The sequence below is a fragment of the Heterocephalus glaber genome, unplaced genomic scaffold (assembly GCF_053883595.1).
Source record: "Heterocephalus glaber isolate CG9 unplaced genomic scaffold, H.glaber_assembly_v1.0 deba00001586, whole genome shotgun sequence".
NCBI lineage: Eukaryota > Metazoa > Chordata > Mammalia > Rodentia > Bathyergidae > Heterocephalus > Heterocephalus glaber.
This window is the reverse complement of record NW_028258364.1, coordinates 19,127,674-19,152,549: the sequence shown is the minus strand read 5'-3', so window position 1 is coordinate 19,152,549 and position 24,876 is coordinate 19,127,674. Positions and strand designations below refer to the sequence as shown.

The 24,876-nt window shown below is 44.8% G+C and overlaps 1 protein-coding gene across 1 annotated transcript; it reads right to left on the bottom strand.

Annotated features, from left to right (window-relative positions):
- Positions 1-130: 130 nt before the first annotated feature.
- On the bottom strand, positions 131-24,800 carry Noct (nocturnin). The gene is made up of 3 exons (XM_087193298.1): positions 23,611-24,800; positions 3,349-3,618; positions 131-1,685 (listed from the first exon to the last, which is right to left on the bottom strand). The coding sequence occupies exons 1-3, from the start codon at positions 23,798-23,800 to the stop codon at positions 850-852; spliced, it is 1,296 nt and encodes a 431-aa protein (XP_087049424.1). The 5' UTR covers positions 23,801-24,800; the 3' UTR covers positions 131-849.
- Positions 24,801-24,876: the final 76 nt, after the last annotated feature.

Below are 24,876 nucleotides of genomic sequence, written 5' to 3'. Positions count from 1 at the left end.
TTTCTCGGCCACTGGCACATAAAAGCTCCTAAGTAACCTATTGCAGAAAGCACATGCCGATACAAGCAACGGGGGTACAAGCCCTCGTGTGTATGCTAATAATGGAAAAAGGACAAATACAAAGTAGTGATTAAATAATGAAAACATTCATTTAATTGAACACTAATTGGAATCCTTCAAGAAACACAGTCATGGAGAACATGGAGGGACCACAAGGGTTATTTATGAAGAATGTATCGCAGACCTGATAATACATCAAATAGCAAACACCCTCCAGGTCGAGCAGTTCCTTATACACATGTTGTTAGACCACCAGATGAAATGTTACTTTTTCTATAACTTGTGTTTTTTGCATGGTTCTAAAATGTTCATAATGCTATAATTTACTTAATTTTACATAAAGGTATAAAAAATAAATACTGCCATGCACATCCTGTTGACATTTAAAAACCCACAAATAAATAACTTGAAATGCTGTCTAAAGAAACCGTCCCTACATACTTAATGTTAACTATGGAGGACTCTATCCAGCAAGCCTGAGTTTTTACAGCAGCCTCAAACTGGAAAAAGCTTCGAAATAAACCTAACTGAATGCCTGTAAGTGACTGACTGAAGATGGAAAGGGAAAGGAAACAATACCAGCCCCAACTGGAGTGCGAACGCCTTTTCACTGCAGGTTTTAACTGAAAAGGGTTTTGAATGAATAGAGTCTTTTCTAAGGGCATGCTGGAAACATGAAAAATGAAATGACAGAAACTAGAATCTTTTTTTGGGCAACTACTTATCCTATTTCAGTTTCCTGAAACCTCCCTGGTTAAGACTTGTGACTAAAAACACACAGACAAGCTTTTATAAAAGCTCGTCGGATTCCTCATTAAAGCTGAAGTCACACACCAGAGACAAATGATCTGAAGGGTAATGGAAGGATGGGAGCCGATTGGGTCCAATTTGTTCTTCAGTGAGCAAGTCAAGTGCCGACCTCACGCTGAGTGCGCGCTGGGAGTACCATATGTAGTCCAGGGTGTGCCTGCACTCCCCCGAGGTCCGGATCTTCCAGGTGGTATAGGGCGGCTCGGACTGCCCATCGGCACTCAGCAGCTTGTAGGCACTGTTCAGATTGAGGCTGGAGGAAGCGAAGTGTTTGTAGACCTCTTCGGTGGGCTCTGCATTGAAGTCCCCACAGACAATCAGGGGAATCTTGGCTCCCTGGGTGATGTTCTGGAGGTTCTGGAGAAGGTCACAGCCCTGGGCTGATCGAAACCGCTCCCAGCCGGTGCGTGCTTTCAGGTGGGTGACAGCAATGCAGAACTGTCGCCCGGATTCCTTGCACTCTAGGGTCTGGGCAATGGCCACCTGGTTGGTTTTCAGTGTCATGGCCGTCAGCCGGATATTGGCACTGTTGACCAGCTTGAATCGGTTCTGGAGGAAAAACAAGGCGCAGCCGTCTGGCCCATTGTTATGTTCGACATCTAGACAAGGGGACCAGGGCTTGGGGAAGAATGTGCCCTGGTAGCCCAATCTACTGAGGAGCGGCTGGAAGGTGTCGAAATAGTGGTCCACCTCCTGGAGGCACAGGATGTCGGGCTGGTAGGCTAGGATTTCTTCTAGGATGAGGCATTTCCGCTCTTCCCACTTGAGCGCTTCAACAGGGCACTGTACAAAGTTGTCTTTGCCTTCTCCGAGAGCTGAAAAGAAAAAGCCGGCGGTTGTCAGCTACTCCAGAACCACGACCTCAGAGTGCCCAGGAGTCGCCCTGGGTTTGACCTCCGAAAGACGCTCAGGACGTCCCCTCCACTCCACATACTCTGGTGCTTCTTCTGTCTAAAACTGCTCTTCCACCAGAACTAAATAACCTCTTGCAAGCAACTGAGTGAGGTCTTGTGTGTTAAAGCTATTTCACAGAGCTGTATTCCAGAAAGGAAGCCTCGGTGGAGAAACTGTTCTTTGCAGCCCCTGGGACCTGAGCTCCATCAGGTGAAACAAACTTAACTCTACATACTAGTTTTAACATTGACTGTACTAAAGTCACATAAACTATATAAAGAGCACAACTCAGAGGAATGAGATTTATTTTAATTTTCCTACTTAAGAATGAATACTTGGGCTGGGCATGGAGGTGCATTCCTATAATCCCAACATTAAGGAGGCTGAGCCAGGAGGATCCCTCCAAGTTCAAGGCCAGCCTGGGCCTGTGAGTTTAAAGCCAGCCTCAATTAAACAGTGAGGTCCTATCTCAAAAAAGAAAAAGAAACACACACACACACACACACACACACACACACACACAGACAAAACCACCAGAAAGAGAACATTTAGGCCAGGCCTGGTGATGCACAGGTATAATCCCAGCACTGTGGGACTCTGAGGCAGGAAGACTATAAGTCTGAGCCCAATCTGGGCAATTTAGACCCTCTACTCAATAAAATTAAAAACAATACAACAAAAGGATGTAGCTCAGTGCAAAGGGGCTGGATTCAATCCCATGTACCATAAAAAGAATGTGCAAAGCATGATAGTTCACGCCTGTAATCCCAACACTCAGGGCTGAGGCAGGAGGATCCCCATGAGTTCAAGGCCAGCCTGCACTACAAAGTGAGGCCCTGTCTCAAAACAAAACAAACAAATAAAAAAAAATTGGAAAAATAAAAGAACCTAAGACTAGGAGTCAAGTGTTCCCTTCTTTTCCAGCACATAAAGACATACACAAATAGGCCTGTGGTTCTTTTTCTTAAAATTTTGACTGCTACACAGATGGCAATACTACTGAAGGTTGGCTGATGCATCATCTGACTTTGCTACTGCCACAAAGCACAGGCGTATCTCGGCTCATGAACTTAATCTGTTCCACAATTATGGAAAAGATGATCACGTTTGTGTTCATGCAGGAAAAGATGGCTCTGGTTGTGTTAGTCACCTGTTGCAGTTTGCAAACAAAAACAAAATTTTGCCAAAGGCCGTTTTGAAACCAAATTGTTTGCAAACAAGTGTTCCTGAACCGAGGTATCACTGTATTTTAGTAAACCTACAGAAATGTGCTCTTCCTGAAGATCTGTTCCTGGGCCGGGGATTTAGCTCAGTGGTTCTGCCGCCTGCCTCGAAAGCGCAGAAACAGATCCCTGATACCAAAAAAAAAAGTTCTGTTCCCTGAAAATGCTACCTTGGTGCTATACACTGAAACCTGGAGACAACACCAAAGTTTGAGGCTGTGCCATTGTGCTGCCCAATAACCCGCAGCCACTGCCCCCTCCACATCTCCACCTACCCCATCTCTTCCCAGTGCACTGTGCAGGAGCAGAAGCAGGAAGTCAGGGCCAACCTCACTGCCCAGGACTAAAGCGTCAAGCCTACCTTGGGCGAGGATGTTCCACTGCATGACCCGAATGGGTGGGTGGCTGCTGGGGCATTCTGCCCTCAGATCCACAAAGTCTCTCTGGAAGCGGGGAGGCCGAGTATGCAGGACAGCCCTGCATTCCTCCAGAAGCTCTTTAGGATCAATGGGCTCCAGATGTTCTGGGTCAGGTGACACCAAGTACTCTGGGTGCTGAGAGGCGGTGCTGCTGTTCAGGGTCTTGGCCAGAGCACTGTAGAGTCTGCTTGTACTGTTTCCCATGGAAAACACTGCGGGAGAGGACGGCACAGTTATACACTGCTCCTCCGCCTGACTTTTGGGCCAGCTCCACTGTAAGAGGAAGTGTTTCCTGTCCACAAACGCCAGAGGAAGCAGTTGCACAGTTTGTCACAGGAGTGTCCGGGGTCAGGCTTCCTACTAGGACAGGTGATTTCAATAGTCCTGCTAAGGGCCGGTAGAGCACTTGTCTAGCATGCACAAGGCCCTGGGTTCCAGCCCCAGTACTGCAAAAAACCAAACAAATGGTTGAAACCAGTCTCTAACGAAGACAATGAAACCTTTCAAGGGAGACATACCTTGATATTGAAGGCCTTTTCTAACCTAGGATTTGTCTTTATAATTTATAAACCTAGTCTTATAAAAACATGGTTTAAGCCAGGCATGGTGGCACAAGCCTGTAATCTCAGCACTCAAGAGGCTGACGCAGGAGGAATGCTATCAATTTGACACCAGCCTGAAAGATGTAGTAAGACCCTGTTTAAAAAAAAAAACACACCTGGGTGTGGTGCCACATAACTATAATTCCAGTTACTTGGGAGGATGAGGCAGGAGGATCACAAGTTAGAGGCCTGCCTGAGCAAGACCAAGATCCTGTTTCAAAAAAATGGGCTGGGGATATAGTTCAGTGGTAAAGTGCTTGCCTGGTATGTATACAAGTCTCTGGGTTTAATTCTAGGACTGTAAAAGGAGATGAAAACACAGCTTAACAAAATCACGTTCCCTTTTCTATGCATCTTAGCAAGAACTTGGACAGCAGTGTAGAGTGAAAACAGTGGCAAGCACTTAAGTTGCAGCAGTCTGCTGCCCTCGTGGTGCCACCTGTACAACCTCCATTATGGGCTCTCTGTAGAACTCTGTAACCATTAATGAGCAGTACAGCCTGAAGTACCAATGGCTGGATTTTTAAAAATCCAGAAAGGGGGCTGGGAATGAAGGGGTAAGAAGAGACAGTCGGCTTTTTGTTCAACTCGTTTCCATCAAGGACACATCTTTTTACCACTTCTCCACAAACCTGGGATCCTGGAAAGAGAACCTAAGAAAAGGTCCAGGAGGCACCGGTTATACTGTCTTCACAAGCACCTTCTATGCTTTGCTTTTTACCTGGTAGGGTTATAACTTACTAAGGAGAGCAGAGGACAGTCTTCAACTAATTCTGCACAAAAAGCTATAGTTGTCAGTCACTTAAAAATGTCTGGTGGCTCTTGGAGGTCAACTGTTTTCTCTTCATTTTAATATAAATTAGAGACCTGTTTGGCGTGGTGGTGCATGCCTGTAATCCCAGCACTCAGCAGGCTGAGGGAGGAGGATCCCCATGAGTTCGAGGCCAGCCTGCAGTACACAATGAGATCCTGTCTCAAAAATAAAGAAACGAAAGACAAGTTCCACTTGGTACAACCTCTACGATTCTGTGCATGATGAATCCTACTACCATGCAATCTGGATTTCTCTACTATATCCATATCTTTGCCTTTTCTTGAAAAAATACAAAGTTTTCTTTGTAAAATCTGGCATCTCAAACTAGAAGTCAGTCAAATTCACAGTGGCAGATCATAAAGCAAACTCAAATATTTACCACCAAACATACCTGAACACCACAGTCAGTAAACATGGGGTGTGCTCTCTTGTTCCTTTTTAACTCAAAGTACTGCCATCCCCAAAGAAACACATACTGGTTTCTGAATACACATCTGGGTGTGTACGATCTCCAAATAGGCCAACTCTTAAGGGCACCTGGTATACTTCAAATCTGAAATAAACTGATACCTGACATCTGTTAGGCTCCTGGCAAATCACCAGCCTGAAGCAGAATTTAATTTCAACAGGATGGCTCTATGTTTCTTTTGATAATATTTTATTTTTGTCACCAAACTGTGCCTAGGGATCGTTACTGTAATCCAAAGCAAGCATCTTGCAAATATACCTGCAGAAACAAGGTGGAAATGTCCAATAAGGGCCCAACATTTGTGTGGCTGAGCACTGGCCTCCCATGAGCTAGGGCTTGAACCCTAGCATCACAAAAAAGGGACCAAGTCCAGCACTTGAAGAGTCAGGAAAAGTCAGAAAAACTATCCTGAATCACATTTCTGGGCTGGGGATTTAGCTCAGTGGTTCTGCCACCTGTCTCAAAAGCACAAGATCCAGAGCTCGATCCCCAGTACAAAAAACAAAACAAAACAAAACCAAACCAACAACAACGAAAAAACAAACAAAAACAAAAAAACCCCTCTGAATCACATCTCCTTCTAACAATGTAGAATAATCAATTTCAGATAAAGAAAATACCAACTTCAGACAATAAATGCATGCCACTAAAACATGACCAGAAAGTAAATCAAACTGCCCTCTTGCAAAGAGGGCTGAAAGTTATTAAGACAATGATATGAAAGAAAGAAGAGTCTAAATCAGATTTGGAAAACTCAGAAGTAAGGCTCCAGAGAATTGGTAATAAAAAATCAAAAGAACAAGGAGAACAAACATCTGAAGCATGTGCCTGTAATCCAGCACGGAGGCTGGGGGGGAAGGGTCTCGATTCAGGGTCAGCCTGGCTATATTACGAGACCCTGACTCAAAAGGACCCAAAACGAAGTGACAGGTGACAAATACTGAAAGTAAGCAGAAAAGATAAGGGGAGGGTTTGTGCAATAGGCATTCATGTAAATAAAAACTAATGGAAGGAAATAAAACATAATAGTAACTACCATAAATCTAGAAAATTTTTTTTAAATACCTGAAAACTAGATATTGAAAAAGCACAACACATCCTTGAGGATATCAGCCACGAATGACCCACAAGTAGACTGCAAAGAAAATGAAAAAAATCCCATCTAGGATCTAGGCAAAACTAGCAAGCAACTTCAGGAAATGTTATCATTAGGCTTCAATGGCAACATTTTATGCCTAAAGAAAATGAATAGAACACTTAAAATACCTAAGGAAGGAAAGAAGGCTGGAGCCAAGGATTTTCTATGCTGTCTCCAGGAGCCTTTCCTGAGGAAGCCACTACAGCAAGGTAGGCAAACTCCAGGCAAGATATTTTTGTACATTTCTCAAGCTAAAAAGAGTTTTTACATTTTAAAAACAATGTTACACAGATAAATACGTGGATCCTTTTTGGTCCAAAGCCTAAGTATTGACTATGTAACCCTTTTCAGAAGAACTGTGCTATCCCTGGAACTAAAGAACAAGCCTAGAGAATCAAAATGACCAGATGAGGGCCTACCACACAGGCTGTCAGATGATCCAGCCTAACAGCACAGCTGCGCAGAGGGACAACAGGACGCCTCACCGCCATACGACCCAGCAGTGAACACACGAAGATTCACTTCACTGGCAGGGCAGGCAGATTCAAAACCCTCCAATTCTTCTCAGTGATCATCATTTAGTAGCGGGAGTATTATGAGGATTGCTACTCTGGGGCGGTTGTGTCTATGTGAGGCAAAGCAAATGGGCTATCCTATATTTTGCTGTTTTCTCTGGGGTGGGGAGGGACTTGGACAGGCATTTAATAGACTATTTATTAGCTGTAAGACTCAAGGAAAACCTTTCTTTTTGCATTACAGGTACCAGCCCTTTTTGAGACAGGGTCTCGATAAACTGCCCAGGCCGGCCTCAAACTCATAAACCTGCCTTGGCCTCCCCAATAGTTGGGATCACAGGCACATGCAAGGACACCTAGCAAGGTAAAGATTCTTATTAAAGCCTTAGCACAATAACAGATTATTAAACCTGATTATCCAATCTTGCCGATAGTGCCAATATTTGCCCTGTATCCTCGACACTGAAAATCAATCAGGTGGCACTGCAAAGACTCAGGGGGACAGTTCTGCAGACCCCAGAATGAACCCTGTGACACTGAGCTGCAGAGTAAGAGACAGAAGTAGGAAGTCACCTGTCCCTTAATGGAGATACGGGTGTACAGATGCAGAAATAATCACCAGTGTGTGGGTGTGTCTCAGTGTACATAACACCCGAGTGGCAACACACACCCAGTAGCACCAGATCTTGGTCTCTAATATCATTCCGGTAAACAGATAAAGCAATCAACAAACAAACTCCAGATTCCTTGGAGAAATGACTTGGGCAGTGAAAATAAAGATGAGCCAGACACAAGGAATCAACCTAGGAGTTCTCAATGGCCAAAGCTGGAACAAGGAGCAACAAAACAATGCAGCATTAGGTTATAACCCAAAGTGTAAAGTACATATTGATGACCCCAAACTAAAGTAAATAAATGCTGAATAAGTGGGGGTTGGGGTAGATGGGGAGATTGGTCTTTACAGAGAATTACAAATGGTTTATGGAGAGTACTGGGGAGGACACAGTGGAACTCCCAAACTGACCGGGTGATCAGAGCCATATCACAAGAGACCAAAGTCACATCTGCATGCATCCCCTGATGCGCCATCAAGAGGCTGTCACTTTCTCTCTGTGGACTTCCTCCCACAAGCTCAGAAACCCAGCTTAACCACCAGAAAAACAGCAGTGACCCCAGCTGAGAAACAAACATCTGTACAAACTACTTGAACGCTGTTCCTTAAAACTGCTTACATCTTTTTTTTTTTTTTTTGGTACTGGTGATTGAACTCGGGTCCTTTGGTTTGCGAGGCAGGCGGTGGAACCACTGAGCTAAATCCTTGGCTCTAAAACTGCTTAGGTCTTTCAAGACCGAGGCAGTCGTGGAGACGTGACATGTAAACACCATGCAGTCCCGAACTGGACCCTAGAGTGGAGGCCGTTCACGGAGAAACCTGTGGCTGTTGAGTCCCGTGAGTATCTGGCGGGTGCAGTCTGGCAGCGTAAGATGCTCACCTTTGGGGAGGAAGTGGGTAAGGGACTATGAGCACTCTCCACCTTTACAGTTCTCCTGTAAACCCCAAATTATCTCAACGTAAGAACTTTATTTAGCAAACAGGCCAGATTTAAATGTGAGAGCTCCGGGGGAAAAACCAGGAGAATATCTTTGTGAAGTTAGGCAGAGTTATTAAACACAGCACCAAAAGTATGTCATAAAAGAAAAAATCCTGGTAAGTTAGATCTCATTCAAATTAATATATTTTGCTCTTCACTATTAAGAAAGTAAAGGTAAGTCAAAGATTGGGAGAAAATATTTGCAGATCATATACCTTTATCAAGGTCTTCTACCAAAATATTCTTCTCAATAATAAAACACAAAGACACACATTTCAGTTTTTAAAAGATGGGCAAAAGACTTTGAGAAGACACCACCTGGCTGAGAATCTGAAGAGATGGTCAATATTGTTGGTTAAGGAAACGCAAAGTAAAACTACATTGACACCTCAACTTCCCTACTTAAAATGGCCATAATCAAGACGACCACATCATGTGTGTGTAAGGGTTCAGGGTAGCTGGAACTCCTATTTGCTGCTTCAGGCTTGTAAAATGGCACAGGAATTTCAAAACAGCTTGGGATTATTTTAAAGAATTGTGGCAGGGCATTGCGGCACACGCTTGTAATCCCAGCACTCAGGAGGCTGAGGCAGGAGGAGTTCAAGGCCAAATTGGGCTACATAGTGAGACCAGTGAGTCTCAAGAAACAAAAACAAATAAAGATAGGAAAGGAAGAAATGAAGCTGTTATTATTTGCTGAGTATATGATACTTTACATAGAAGACCCAAAAAACTCAGCCAAAAGACTTCTAGACCTAATTGAAAGATTCATTCAGTAGAGTAGCTGGATATAAGGTCAACTCTCAAAAAACAATAGCCTTCTTGTACACAAACAGCAGACTCACTGAGTGAGAAATTCGGGAAGCAATTCCTTTTACAACAGCATCCAAAAAAATGAAATATCTAGGAATCAACCTAACAAAAGCAAAAGACCTCTACACTGAAAACTACAGCTCTCTGAAAAAGGAGATCAAGGAGGATATAAGGAAATGGAAAGACACCCCTTGTTCCTGGATAGGAAGAACCAATATAGTGAAAATGGCCATACTTCCAAAACTACTACACAGATTTAATGCAATGCCAATTGAAATTCCAATATACTTGACAGAACTAGAGAAAACAATCCAAAAATTCATTTGGAACTAGAAGAGACCTAGAATAGCTAAAGCAATTCTAGGCAACAGAGACATGGCTGGGGGTATCACAATCACCAACTTCCAACTATACTACAAAGCCACTGTGATAAAAACAGCATGGTACTGGCAAAGAAACAGACCTGAGGATCAGTGCAACAGATCAGAAGATGCAGAAACAACTCCAGACACACTCAGGCACCTCATCTTTAACAAAGGAGCCAACCACCCTCATTGGAGGAAAGATAGCCTCTTTAATAAATGGTGTTGGAAAAACTGGATTTCAACCTGCCAAAGATTAAAACTAGACCCGTACCTATCACCATGCACTCAACTAAGATCAAAGTGGATTAAAGATCCAAATATTAAGACAGAAACACTAAACTTGCTGGAAGATAAGTTAGGTAGAACTCTTGAAGACATTAGCATAGGAAAAGACTTTATGAACAAAACCTCAGTAGCATGGGAACTAGCAGAAAGAATCAACAACTGGGATCTCATCTTATTAAAAAGCTTCTGCACTGCAAGAGAAACCACCAACAGAGCTAAGAGACAACTTACAATGTGGGAAAAAATTTTTAGCAGCTGTAACTCAGACAAAGGGCTACTATTTAGAATATATAAAGAATTGAAAAAAATCAGACACCCCAAATTCAAAGACCCAATTCAAAAATGGGCATCTGAAATGAACAGACATTTCTCAAAGAAGTAAAAGGAGCAAATAAACATAGGAAAAAATGGTCAACATCACTGGTCATTTGAGAAATGCAGATGAAAACAACACTGAGATTCCACTTCACCCCAGAAAGAATGGCTGCTATCAAGAAATCAACTAATAACAAATGCTGGCAGGGTTGTGGGGAGAAAGGAACCCTTCTCCATTGTTGGTGGGAGTGCAGACTGGTGCAACCACTGTGGAAGTCAGTATGGAGATACCTCAAAGAACTAGGACTGGAAGTCCCATTTGACCCAGCTATCCCCCTGCTGGGTATCTTCTCCAAAGAATTAAAAGAATCATACCACAGTGATATATGTGCACCCATGTTTATAGTGGCACAGTTCGTAATAGCTAAAGCTTGGAAACAGCCCAAGTGCCCATCAACTGGAAACTGGATAAAGAAGATGTGGTTTTTTTATAAAATGGAGTACCACTCAGCCATAAAGAACGAGAAACTAGAGACATTTATAGCTAAATGGATGCATATTGAGGCCATACTCTTAAGTGAAATAAATAGGACACACGTGTAAATACCGAGTAGTTTCTCGAGTGTGAGAAACTGAAAGTATAAATAAGGATTAAAATGATTAAAACGAATAATTGATAGTTTGAAATAGGAAAAGGTCCAAAGGTGTAGGGGTGGTGGGAGGGGAAGGGGAAAGGAAAAATTATGAGAAAAGAAAAAAAATGGAATCAAAATCTATGTAAATAGGGAAGGGTGGAGGGGGTGAAGGGCGCAGAGGTAATGGGGAAAAAAATAAGAACCAAGATGCATCATGTACAGGCACAAGCACCCAAAGATATATGTAAACATATTGTATACCTAAAATGTACCAATAAAAGAATTAAAAAAAAAAAAAAAGAAACAAAAGTAAATAAATAAATAAAACAAATAAGCAATTCAATGTCAATTTAGCATATGGCCCAGTCATTTCACTCTCAGGAGTCTATTCAGGAGATGTGAAAACGTGTACACCAAGACTGACACAGGAGTGTTCACTGCAACATTATTCAAAATGGTCCAAAAGTGGCCACATCTCACTGAGCACCCACGGGATGAGTAAAATGCAGTACAACTATAGGATAACCAGGAGTATGAGGGAAGAACTAGCAAGACACAACGGGCCTCAGCAACATTACACAAATGTTCCCCAGCTGATACATAAATTCACTAAAAATCATTACACCGTCACAATGAATTATGGACAGGAAGTAAAGCTGTAAAACAAGCAAAACTTCACGCGAAGAGAAAAGACAACTCTTAGAGTAACATCTTTGAGCCATCACCTGGCTTTTCAAGGAGGGTTACTCCAATTTTAATACAAATGTTCTTCCTTCTATCAGACAGACACAGGATATGATTTCCTGTAATGTTACCTAGGACGAAAACAATGCTGCAGCCATCATCTGAACATTACAACTAATTATGTCACATAGAGTACTATACACTGTTACTTTTACTGTTGCTTTTGGGGTGTGTGTAGGGGTTGGAGCCGTCAAACCTGGGACCTTGTAAGCCAGGTGTAGTGGTGCACATCTGTAATCCCAGGGCTTGGGAGGCTGAAGTAGGAAGATTGCTGTGAGTCTGAGGCCAGCCTGGGCTACACAAAGCCAGCCTGAGCTGCATAATGAGACCCTGTCTCAAAAAAAAGACAAAGTGAGCTGGTGATTAACATTTAAATATACAAGTGCCCTTAACAAAAGCATTACTGGGTATGGTGGCATACACCTGTAATCGCAGCACTTGGGAGGCTGAGATCCCCTTCAAAAAACAAAGAGCATTGAGTACATACTTCAAAGCAAGGTGACAGTCTGAGTTCCTACTGAGTGCCCACCATGAGGAAAATGAAATTTAACAAAACATTCACATCGATAATGAGAAAGCTGGGCGATGACCCTAACAACGAGACCCAAATGGTTAGGGCCACCATTCCAACCAGTCCTACCACACCTGGAAACCACACAAGACCCCTTTCTACATAGTGTCCTTTAGTTATGCAGGAACTGCCGGTGCTAAGCTCTATCCAAACCACTTGGTCTGTAAATAATTTTTTTTTTTTTTTTTTTGGTACCGGGGATCGAACTCGGTGTAAATAATTTTTCTCAACAAGTTTAAGCTTGGTATCTTGGAAGGGTGACAGAGCAAAAAGAATGACTAAAAGCTAAAGAATAAGCATAAGGCAGTGTACTACACACCTGAGAAGCTGCCAATGCTGATCAACGTTGGGCCCAAGAAGTACATAATATGCGCCCCATATCTAAGGAGGACTGCCCAGGAAGGTGTCACTAAAACGGCAGTCCGATGCTGCCATCTGCTGGCCATGTGTTGAACCACCTCTAAAAGTTAAGGGCTAATTTGGTAGCCTCCTTTTCTTGTTTTGGCTGTGCAGCAGTGGACCACTGGAATACTCTTCGGATCACATGAGTGGCTTTTTCCCAGACCTGACCTGCTCCTCTTTCTTGGATTACCGTTGGCCATTCAAGCTCCTCCCCTCAGGATCCCGGAAGCCCCTGAGGGCAGAGACCATGTCCTCATCCCAGTGGTTCCACAATGTGAAGAAAGAGCCAGGTGTGGTGATGCACATCTGTAATCCCTACCCCTGAAGGGCTGAGGCAGGAGGATCATGAGGCCAAACAAAGAGGGCTGGAGGTAGCTCAGTAGCAGAGCACTTGCCTGGCATGCGCATAATTTTGGGTTTGATCCAAAGCACTGCAAAAAAAATTTTAAAAAAAGGTCAACAAAAGAAAGGATGACAAGTGATAGCAAGTGTCAAGGAATCCTTTCCGACACGTGCTGGAGGACCACTTCATGGCACACCAAGCCCTCTCCACAAAGCCTGGGTCGTTAGCATAGTTTTATAGAGGAGCACACAGAGTTTCAGAAATCTAAGTGACTAAGCTGGGCAAGGTGGCACACATCTGTGATCCCGGGACTGGGGAGGCCGAGGCAGGAGGATCACAGGAAATTCAAAGCCAGCCTGAACTACAGAATGAGACCTTGTCTCAGAAAACCAAAAAAATTTAAATGACTTGTCCCGAATCACTATTAAACATAACTCCATCCTTCTGTAATTGTGTGAGACAGGGATGTACACCTATCAGCTAGAAAGTCACGACTCAACACCGACTGTGAGTTCCTAAAGGTCCAACTGGTGAGAGAACGGAACCATCTTCAAATTTTATGTAATGCAGACTTGTAAGACATTAACTCCCAGATCCTAGAGAATGCATTTAAGTGCTAATTTAGGAAGGTATTTTCAGTTAGGGTCAAATATTTTGGTCCACGACCTGTCTCCAAATCCGTTACTGAGCACCAGTGACTGAACGCGACAGGAGGGCCAGAGCCGTATGGCCAAAGCCTCAAGGGTCCTCAGCAAGTTCATGGAGGCAGGAGGGTCTCCAGTGCACGGACTCGATCAAGTCAGGCTACCTGGTTTCAAATCCCAGCTCCCTCTTTTACTACTAGTAACAGAGTCCAAGACAACTCTTTACCTTCTGTGCCGCAGTTTCCTCGCTTGGTGACAACTGTAACCTACTTAATTGATGACTGAGTTCCACTACATGGACTAGTATATCTAAGCGAACTGTAAAATGCGAGCTATTCTCTAGCGAAGCAGCCTGTTATCACCTGTGAGCGTGTGCCAGACCCTCCAGCAATCATGTAGTGCAGGTATCCATCCCAGTAACCATTCCACACACAAGGGCCCCAAGGTGAAGCCGTGCAGCCGGGGCCCTGGGGAAGCTACCTGCACCTTCAACTGCTGCTCGTCAGCATCCGCCAGGGATGGCATTGGCCAAGGAGCGGCTCGGTGGCGTATTCATGCCAGAAGAGCCAGGGGTCAAGTTCCACCTCCTCCCACTGCCCCCATCCCTGCCCTACAGCACTCACTCTGTTAGGGCACAGAGTGTACAAAGCAGTATCACGACCCGCGGGGCATGACAGATATCAAGTGAAGGCCGTGACTCTCAATCCAGTGTGTCTAAAAATACAAGGACCCGGACACAGCGTGACAATCCGAGTGGCCTTTCTCTGCCAGGCAGCAGGCACTGAGGAGATAAGAACAAAGTGTTTTCCAGAAGAGGCTGAGTGGTACCTGTAGTCACAACAGACCTGCTTAGAAAATGCCTCAAAGGAAAAGGCAGTCCCTCCAGAGAGCAGCTCTGTGTAACCTGCTTGATTTGGGCTCACTGGCTGGCAGGCTGATGGCTAAGGAGAAACACAAAGAAGCACAAACCCAAAATGCAGCTGTCTCCATTGCTAACATGAGTGCCTGGGATATGAGGAAATGATCCGCTTCTCCAGTCACAAATGGAATATTCTGTTGACAACGGAGTTTCCCCCAGGTCAGGGGGCCAGCACTGTGCTTTCTGTGTTGCTGGTGAGCGAAGAAAGATTTCTACTTTATTTCTAAATGGCTGAACAAAAAAATTCTTAACAGTAATAGTTCATGATGTGAAAAGGACATAAAATTCCAATTTCCGTGTGCACTGAGCTTATTACTGTATTGCCTATGGCTGCTCTCACACTACAGCTGCAGAATTGAGTAGCTGAGACAGACATATGGCCCGGAAAGCCTGAAAGATTTAGTAGCTGGCTCTTTACAGAAAAAGCGTCCCAAACCTTGCTCTAGATTTCATCAAAATACAACTGTACAGTTAGTTTGTATATAAATTGTAAAACCAGTGAAAGATTTTCAGTCACTTAGAAACAGAGGAGCCAGGGGTGGTGTCCTATGCCTATAATCCCAAATACTTGGGAAGCTCTGGCAGGAGGAGCCTGAGCTTGAGGTCAGTCGGGGCAATCTGGTGAGGCCCTGTCACAAAAAAAAAAAGCTGGGGATATAGCTCAGTGGCACGGCACCTGCCTGGCAGGCATGAGGTCGTGAGTTCGATCCCCAAAACAAATAAGGCTGGGGGGGGCGGTGTAGCTCAGCAGGAGGCCCTGGATTCAATCCAAGTACATACCACAACAAAACAAAGGTGGGGGGTGTTTCGTACACAAACTTCCAAAACCTTGGTTGAATGACTAACATACATGTTTAAAAAAAAAAGACTCGATTAGCTCAGTGGGAGAGTGCCCTGGATTTGATTCCTAGTACTGAAAGAAACAACAACAACAACCACCACAAAACCAAAGTAAAGTAGAACCCGCTATGGCTTTAAAACCTCCAAGCCAAATGCGCATTTTGAAATTGATATGTTGTACACAGTCAGTAAGTCATTGGGCCTGTTGGCTGTAAATAAATCATGATAGCAAAATGCAACATACATTTATTCTCCCTCCTTCCTAAGATTTTTTGGGAATAAAGTACCTATTCAAAAAATTTTAAAGAGGGCCGGGGATTTAGCTCAGTGGTTCCGCTGCCTGCCTCAAAAGCGCAAGGACCCAAGTTCAATCCCCGGTACCAAAAAAACCCCCCAAAAAACAGTTCTGGGGCTGGGGATTTAGCTTAGTGGTTCCAGCGCCTGCCTCACAAGTGCAAGGTCCCAAGTTCGATCCCCAGTACCAAAAAAAAAAAAAAAAAAAAATTTAAAGAATGAATCAATATTGGAAAATAAAGAAGCCATCAATGACTCAAAATTCAGCGGAATTCCAAGAAGACAGAAACAGGTTTGAACTAAAAGGAACCCATGTGGCCTAAGCTACCAACGGTATATGTGGCTCTGCCCAGGGCACCCTGAAGAAACTCCAAGCTGGGTCAATAAACTCAAAAGGCAATCATTAGGAAAGCTCATTCAAGAATGGAATTCCAAGAGCTACACGAGGGCAGCCAGCCCCTCTCTCTACAGATAGCCAGAAGCAGAGGGCTCCACAGAAATCAGGCTACCGGTGTGAAGGGCTGCCAGGGGAATGCATGTGAAGAGAAGACCTGATCAGTAGCTGGCTCTGAACCCCATGGGCACCTTTTTTCTTTCAGTACCAAGGAGAGAACCCCAGGCCCTCACATTGAGCTATCCCCAGTCCTTCTTTTATTTATTTATTTTGACAGGGTCTTGCTAAGTCACTAAATTGCCCAGGCTGGGCTTGAAGTTTCAATCTTCCTGCCTCAGCCTCCCAGAGTGCTGGGATTGTAGATCAAGGGTATTTTTGAAAAGGGAGGTGTGGAGTTAGACCGTAGAACAGAATGAAGCCTCCTTGCTTTGGCAAAGTTGGGGTCTCCAGTCTGCTCCCTCACATGCCTTCTGCAGGGATCCCCTGGCTGCCCACTCTCCAGATGCTATTCCCTCTAGAGAGCAGGCAAACCACTCTCTGGAAGCTGAAGGAGAAAGAGGCAAACACATCACAGGCACAAAACAGGCTTCTATGAAAAAAAGGCACATGTAAAGAACTAGAAAAAATAAGCAGAAAATGTCTAGAAATGTAAAATGACTACAAGACAAATTTTAAGAAAATCTTATGACACAAAGAGATAAAGCTGGGCATGGTGGGGTAGGCCTGTAATCCCAGCATCCTGGGAGGCTGGGGCAGGAAGATGGCAAATTCAAGCCCAGCCGAGCAACTTAGCAAGAACCTGACTAAAAGAAAAACCAAAAGAAAATAAGGATTGAGGTGTGGCTCAGTCCAAGGTCCTGGGTTCAATCCGTACTACAGGGGTAGGTGGAGTGGACTGAGGACACACACGGGACACCACCACCAAAAAAAATCAGAGACATTCAGGATAGATCCATTAGGCCAATAACCTAACAGTCCAAGGACATGAGAATGTGAATATAGTACATGAAATAATTCAAGAAATGATACAAAATCTTCCTGTGTTAAAGAATGGCATGCCTTTAGATTGTGGCTTACCAGATGCTGACATTTATCATGATGAATCCTTTCAACATCAAGGAGAAGAAAATTTTGTACATCTCTGAGGACAAGCAATATTCACAATGATAGTTAAAGTCTGGAGGCAAACAGATTCATTATGGAAGAAAAAAAAAGTCATATCATGAAATTATTTCCAAATAAAATTCAGCACCATCTGAAAGAAATAAATTCTTAGAGTATGCCTGGGCAAATAGATTTGACCTACGAGATATGAAAAACATTTTCCTTCAGCAGACTCTCAATGACAGTTACTGTACATGAAAGCAAACCATAAAAGGCAATAGAAAAAGATTATATCCAAGGTATTAGAATCCAAGGTAACTCACTTTGTACCCTGTACTGGACCAGAGTCACAGTGATCTGCCCAGCTCTGTTTCCTTCACCAACCAAGTAAAGATTACTTATCTCAAGAATACCCCCTAATAACCAGGCATGGATGTCAGCACACACCTGCGTTCCTAGCTACTCAGGAGGAAGGAGGATCCCAAGTTCGAAGCCAACCTGGGTAACTTAATAAGATCCTAAGAGCTGGGGATGTGTAGTTCAGTGCTCCATGGGCTCAATTCCCAGTACTACAAGACAAAATAAAACAAAAAACATGCCTGTACACTAAGAACAACAACAACAACAACAAAAGGGAAAGGAAAATAGGACGGGGCAGCAAGACTAAGGGACTCCCCAGGCATCTCACCGTAACAATCCCTACTGTAACTTTTAAGCATTTGTTTTCATGGTCTTATACTGCTCCAATTCTAAACATGCAGTAATGGGCTGGGGACGCAGCTCAGTGGCAGAGTGCTTGCCATCATGTGGGAGGCTCTGGGTTCAAGCCCCAGTATGGCATGTGTGTGTGCGAGTGCACATACACAGAAGATGGAAGAAAAGTGGCTTTAAATCTTTCCTTTCTGTACAAGCCTCCCATGATCCAAAACCTAACTTGAAGGGTTCAGAACTGAACACCAGTAGGAAACTTAGGCAGCACCCAGCAGATAACCACTTGGGCTATAGTCGGAGCTACCAGATGCTCAGGCTCCATTTAGCCGTTAAAACTTAGAGGATCCCAGTGCAGCCTTGGTGCTTTTTTTGACAGTAGAAGGAGAAAAAAAAAATTATAGCCAGGCGTGGTAGCCCACTTCTATAATCCCGGCACTTGGGAAGCTGAGGCAGAAGGGTAGCAAGTTTCAGCCCAGCCGAACTACACAGTGAGTTCAAGGCAGCCTATCTGCACAGCAAGACCCTGCCTCAAAAACCTTTTTAATAGGGACATTCACATGGGCAGGTACTAATTCCCTCCAGCCCTCTTTCCCCTGGGCACACCTGCCCACACCCTAGCACTCTGAGCTCATCCATACTGTTCCCAGTGTTGCCCTGATGCCACGTGGAGACGAGAGGACAGCCAAGTTTTCACAAGGGGCCTTACTCTTTCTGCGAGAAGCCATTTCCTATTCTAGAAATAACAAATCCAAAACATCTTAGCTCCTCTCCATGAAAGTCCCAGTGGGTTACCACAGAGGGGCCAAAGGCCCATGCACATCCACTCCAAGTCTCACAGTACAGTGGAACCTTGGCTCAAACTTATTTTGTTCTGCAATTCTGGAAAAGATAGCCATGTTCATATTTGGCGTGGGAAAGATGGGTGCAGTTGTTGTATTTGTCACCTGGTGCAGAGTTCACAAACAAAAACAAATTTCTGCTAAATGCTTCTGTTTGCTAATCAAATTGCTTGCAAACAAAAGTGTTTTGAGGCACCACTGTGTTTACCAAGAATGATAACCATTATTTAAGTGGCTACGAAGGCCCTATACATCTTTATTTGTCAGGAGTGACTCTCAAAGCATACCCAGGCCATGTGAGTCTCCACTACTTCCTCCTCACTTCTTAGTAAACACCACAGAAATCTCCTACTACATTTACCCACCAACCCACTTTGTAAGTTGTACAATCTCACGAGGATAGATTTGTGACAATGACAGCCTCAAGTTTCGCCTTAAACTTTCATAAATATGCTAATTCCTTTCCCTTCTTAATACCTGCTTTTGTTTGGGGTAAATGTTCTTGCCCAGGGGGCTCCTAAATTGCCTTGGGCCCTACACTCAAAAGACAAAAGCACTCCTCCAGAATCCTCTCCTTGGCTTCTCAAACTTGCCCAAATGAGCACCACTGGAAAGGTGGGGAGCTCATAAAACACTCCCCAAACTTTCCTGAGCCACCTGGGGCACTTGCTAAGCATATACTTCACCTGGTCTCTCCTCAAGCAGCTGATTCAAGTAGACCATTTTAATCAGCATCCTAGGGGATTCTGGAAGGACCTCCTTGCCGAAGGCATCGAGGCTGGTCTCCCTTCTACCACCTCCTCCCAGGCACTCTCCCTTCCCAAGAACCTTCCTTCCGCCCAGTCAAAGCTAAGACTTTTTCTCCCCAAGTGCAGCCACAAGGATTTCTCAATTCCTGCTGCAATTATTCATGCAACCCAAGGTACTATTTGGCCTTTTAAGTCTTTTGTTGTTCATCAAAGGTTTTATATACATCACTATCAATTTAGTATTTTTCTAGGTCAAGTCTAGTGTCAACACACAGCTAGCTTTTGGGGATGTGGCTCAGTGCTAACAGCTCACCTACCATGTGGGAGTCAGAGTCAACCCCCAGTACTGCAAAAGCAAACAAGAGACAGCAAGGAAGGTTAGTGATTTGCAAATGTTCATGTAAAAGTCGAAGCCAGGTGTGGAGGCACATGCCTACAATCCCAGTACTCTTGAGTAGCTAAAGCAGGAGGCTCCCAAATTCAAGCCCAGCCCAGGCAATTTAGCAAGACCAAGTTCCAGAATAACAATATAAAAAGGGGTTGGAGCTGGGTACGATGGCACACACACCTGTAATCCCAACACTGGGAGGCTGAGATGGGAGGACTTTGAGTAAGGCCAGTCTGGGCCACACATCTCAAAAAGAAAGAAAAGGTGGGAACATAGGTCAGTTTGAAGGCCCTGGGTTCAATCCCCAGTGCCACCCACCCACCTACACACACACAGAGTTGAATGTGATTCTGGAGCCACATTTATTATCCAAAAAGCCCCTCACAGTTCATTGTATTTAAACTGTTACCACTGAGTGCTACAGGAAAATAATACCTTAGTTCCCGCACAAGGAAAGCAATCTATTCTGTGGATGTCTGGTAATTACAATCTTTCCCGGTTTTTCTGCCTCCTAAGTAGGTTACTCATACAGTTAAGGGACATACCAAATAAAAGCTGCCTCCTCATCTGAGCTGGTATTTGCCTTTAAAATTGTACCAAGAAAAAAGCAATGTGTTCTAGCAAAGAATAGCAGTCCAGCCAGCTCTTCATTATCTGAGGGATCTGGTGGATAGGATTTATAAGCCCACAGATGACTCCCAAATGTATCCCATCCAGTACAGTAACTGTGGCAACTGCTGCCTCTTTATGGAGGCTGCTACCTTTGCTTGAGAAGAGGCAAAGTGCTGGGATCATTTCCCAGGTCCCCTTTAAATGCCAACAACCCAAAACTCCAAAGGGACTGTACTTACCTTCCCAGCAATTTCCAATGCCAAGGCCACACATTAGGGAAAGAACTAATCATCACTGGGGCCAGAGGGTGAGATTCACTATTAGCCCTCCCAAGAATCTCTACAGAGGCAGGCATGATGGTACATGCCTATAATGCCAGCACTCAGGTCCCCTCTGCCTCCTGAGTTTAAGCCAGCATCAACTACGTAGTGATACTGTCTCAAAAAACCAAACCCGCCCCCCCCCAAAAGAATCTCTACAGGGAGAGAAGCTTTCATCTCCTTGAATTCCTATGTCACATGTGGGTAGAGATGTCCCAATTCTGGAACATTTAATAATCTCTTTAGCATGTGTGAGGCCCTGAGTTCAATCCCAAGCACCAAAAAAAGCAATCTAGACTATTCCAAAGTTTCACCGTTATTTTTGTTCAGGAATGTGGAATCCAAGAATCTGCTTTTTCGTGTGGTTAAGCTTCCCCAGGCTGACCTTGAACTTGCAATCATCTAGCCTTAACCTGAGCCTCTCAGAATTATAATGTGTGCTACCATACCCAGCTAGAATCTGCATTTCTAAAAAAATGGTTCTGAAACTGAGAAAAAGCTGCCCATGCTGCAAAGAGGCTCTTCCCTCACCCTTCCTCAACTACAACAGCTTAAATACTGTGAAAGTTGTTCAATGTTTTCTTTTTTAAAAAAAATTTTTGTTATTTTTTGGTTCTGGGGATCAAACTCAGGACCTTGCACTTATGAGGCAGGACCAGAACCACTGAGCTAAATCCTCGGCCCAATTTCTTTTTACACTGAGGCCTGGGACATGCTACACCATCAGGTCTTTCAATTTTTTTATCTGTGGAGTCAAGGGGTTTCCGACACATTTTTAAAAGCTCTTGGGCCAGAAGCCTTACATTGTAAGTGCTCTATCTGATCAGACCATTTACCCCTTAGTTCACACAGCTGCCTGGGCAGACATAAGCTACCTGTGCTTCCAAGATGTTCCTGGTGAGCACTCTGGGGACCGTGGGGAAATGTAGGATATGAACTGGTACACGAAACACTCACTGGTTTTCTTTGAATTTTTCAATGTTCCTTTTGAACTTTCAATAAGAAAAAACACCCAAACAGTTATTTCACAATGTACCAAATTCCTACAGAATTAGAGGAAAAATATCTGACACTGATATTAACTCTAGACAATAGTGTTTAGAGTCTCGAGTAACCAGTATAATACCTTACTGTTAAAGATACATCCTAGCCTAATCCAGATGTAACCCCAGCACTCTGGGAGGCTGAGGCAAGAGGATTCCAAATTCCAGCCAAGCCTGGACAACTTCATGAAACCCTTTTTCAAAATAAAAATAAGTGCCAGGCATGGCTGCACACGCGTGTTATCCTAGCACTTGGGAGGCTGAGGCAGGAGGATCACCGCTGTGAGTTCTAGGCCAGCCTGTACAGAGCTAGACCCTGTCTCAAAAAAACAAAACAAAAATGAGCTGGGGATGTAGTTCAGTGGGAAGGCCCTGGGTTCAGTTCTCAGTGATAAGGAAAAAAAAAAAAAATCACTAAAAAATAAAACCCAGCCTAGCTGAGCATGATGGCCCACATTTGTAATCCCAGCACTCAAGAGACTGAGGCAAAAGGAATCCAGTTAGAGGCCAGCCTGGACTACACTGGCAGACTGTCTAAAAAAAAAAAAAGAAAAAAAAAAGCTGGGTATGGTGGCCCATGCCTGTAATCCCAGCCTCAAGAGGTTGAGGCAGGGAGATGTGAGAATTCGAGGCCAGCCTCGGCTACACAGTGAGATTCCATCTCAAGCAAACAAAACAAATCATCCACCAATAATTAAAAATCTTGGCTTGACATAAAGATGATCACTGTTAAACAAGGACACGTTGAAAAACTGGAGATTGCCAGGCATGGTAGCACACGCCTGAGATCCTAGCACTTGGGAAGCTGAGGCAGGAGGATCAACTCGAGTTTGAGGCCAGCCTGGGTTACATAATGGGTTCAAGATCAGTCTGAACTACAGCCACTGTCTCAAAAAAAAAAAAAAGACAAAGACAAACTGGAGATGTAGCTCAGTGGTAGAGTGCCCCTGGGTTCCACCTCTAGTACCCTCAAAAGGAAAAGACATGCGAACCAATACTTTCACTGCTCAACTTGTCCTTAAATTAATCCAAAACTTTCTTACCAAAATGTAGTTATTTATACGAATGTCTTAAATACCAGTAATCTAACAAGCGCATTCTAAAAATAATCTAACACACTAATTGCCAGTTTTGAAGGAGAAACTATTTCACAATTTTCAAAGTATAATTAATTATGTAATTTGTGGCCACAGTAATGTGCCCCGAGGCAGAAATCAAGGTGGCAAAAAAGGGAAGCCTTGAGTATATGACAGTTTACGAAACTGGATCGAGGCGAATGGAGGCATCAGGTTTTTATGATCTTAACCAGGTATACAAGAAATGTTACCAAGAACGGAAGCCTCTCAAAAACCCAAATGAGAGCAAAACGAGACAATATATGGTATTAACATGACTTTAAAAAACAGCCTCTAGGCTACGCAAGCCACACCATCAAATAACTGTCATTTTAGATTTTTTGGCACAAAAATGTCCGTAAGTAGAGCAATAAAATATGTAACTGCCCTGGGTTCGATCCCAGCACCACACAAAGGAAAAAATTAAAAAGTGACACCAAGAGAGAATTTATGGCCACGGAAGGGAGACATTTAAGGTAGGGCAAGAGAGAAACACGGAGAAGTCACAAGCGGGGATCCAGCGCGAGCCCGGGGAGCGCGAGGGCGGCAGCCGGGGCCCCGTAGAGAGGCGCCCGGGCCTCTCATTCATTCGGTCTCCAGGTGGCGGCCGCGCACCGCCAAGTTCTCACCTGTCCGCGAACGCGTCCACGCGGCACCCAAGGCCGCGGGGGCCGCCGCCAGGAACCTGGGGGACGCGGGCCGGGGGGCGGCAGCCGGCGGGGGCGAGCAGCGGCGCAGGCCGGGGGCGGGCGGGCGGCGCAGGCCGGGCGCGTCCCTCGTCAGCAGGGCTGAGCAGAGCCGCCGCGGGCTCTGATACATGCCGGGCAGCACCGCCGCGGCCGCTTCGCGCGTGGGAGGAGGAGCGGAGGCTCGGGGAGGCCTAGGCGGGCGGACGCCGGCAGGAGCCTTCCCAACGAGAGGCCGGAGCAGATAACGCAGCGTGGCTTGACCCGCCGCGGGCTGCCGAATGCTGGAGCGCGACCGGCGAGAGCCGCCGCTGAGGAGGCGGGCGCTACCAAGTTCCAGCGCGGGCAAGGGGGGATCCGCGGTGTGGCCCGGCTCAAGCGGAGGAAGATGCCGGCCCCCGGCGAGATCACTTCACAAGGAAGGTGGTACTTAAACTGTTTTCTCAGGTGGAGTCTGTGGGAGGGCCGAAGTAACAAATTTCCCTTCGAGCGGGTTTAAATAAATCGGCGCCCGACTCCGCTGGCTCGAATGGAAGCGCCCACAGGCTGGGAATCCCGAGACAGTCCCCGGGCCGTGGCCAGGGACACGTGTGTGTCCGGAGGAAGCCCGCTTCCCGAGTGCAGGCGGGTCTGTGAAACCGCACCCTTGGGTGGGTGGGGGCGTTGTCTTGGACGAAATTAAGCACGGTAAGGCCCTGACCAGGAGAGGGTCACCGTGACTACAACCACCTCCCTTTCCTCAACGAGGTTATGCAATGGAGGAAGAAGCTGACAAGAGAAATGAGACCATAAAGCTCTACGAGGTAGATCAATGCCACGGATTGGGGGTAGAGGTTATATCAGGCCCGGGATCTGTAGAAGGTTTATTAGAAGAATTGGCATTGGGATGAGCTGTGGTTGGTCTAGCATTTATACATGTGGTATTTGGAACAGGGGTAGTGGTGATTTATGTGAAGAAAGCAAATAAAGCCAGCCATGATGGCGCACGCCTGTCATCCCAGCACTGTAGGAGGCTGAGGCAGGAGGATCGAGAGTTTGAGCGTAGGCCACTTAGTGACTTAATGAGACCCTGTCTTAGAATATGAAAAGGGCTGAGGATGTAGCTCAACACAAACGCCTTAGGTTCAGTCCTCAGTACAAAAAAAAAAAAAAAAAAAAAGGCAAATAAGCTTAAAAGCCCTGGGTATATTTGGAAAAACATTCCACAGT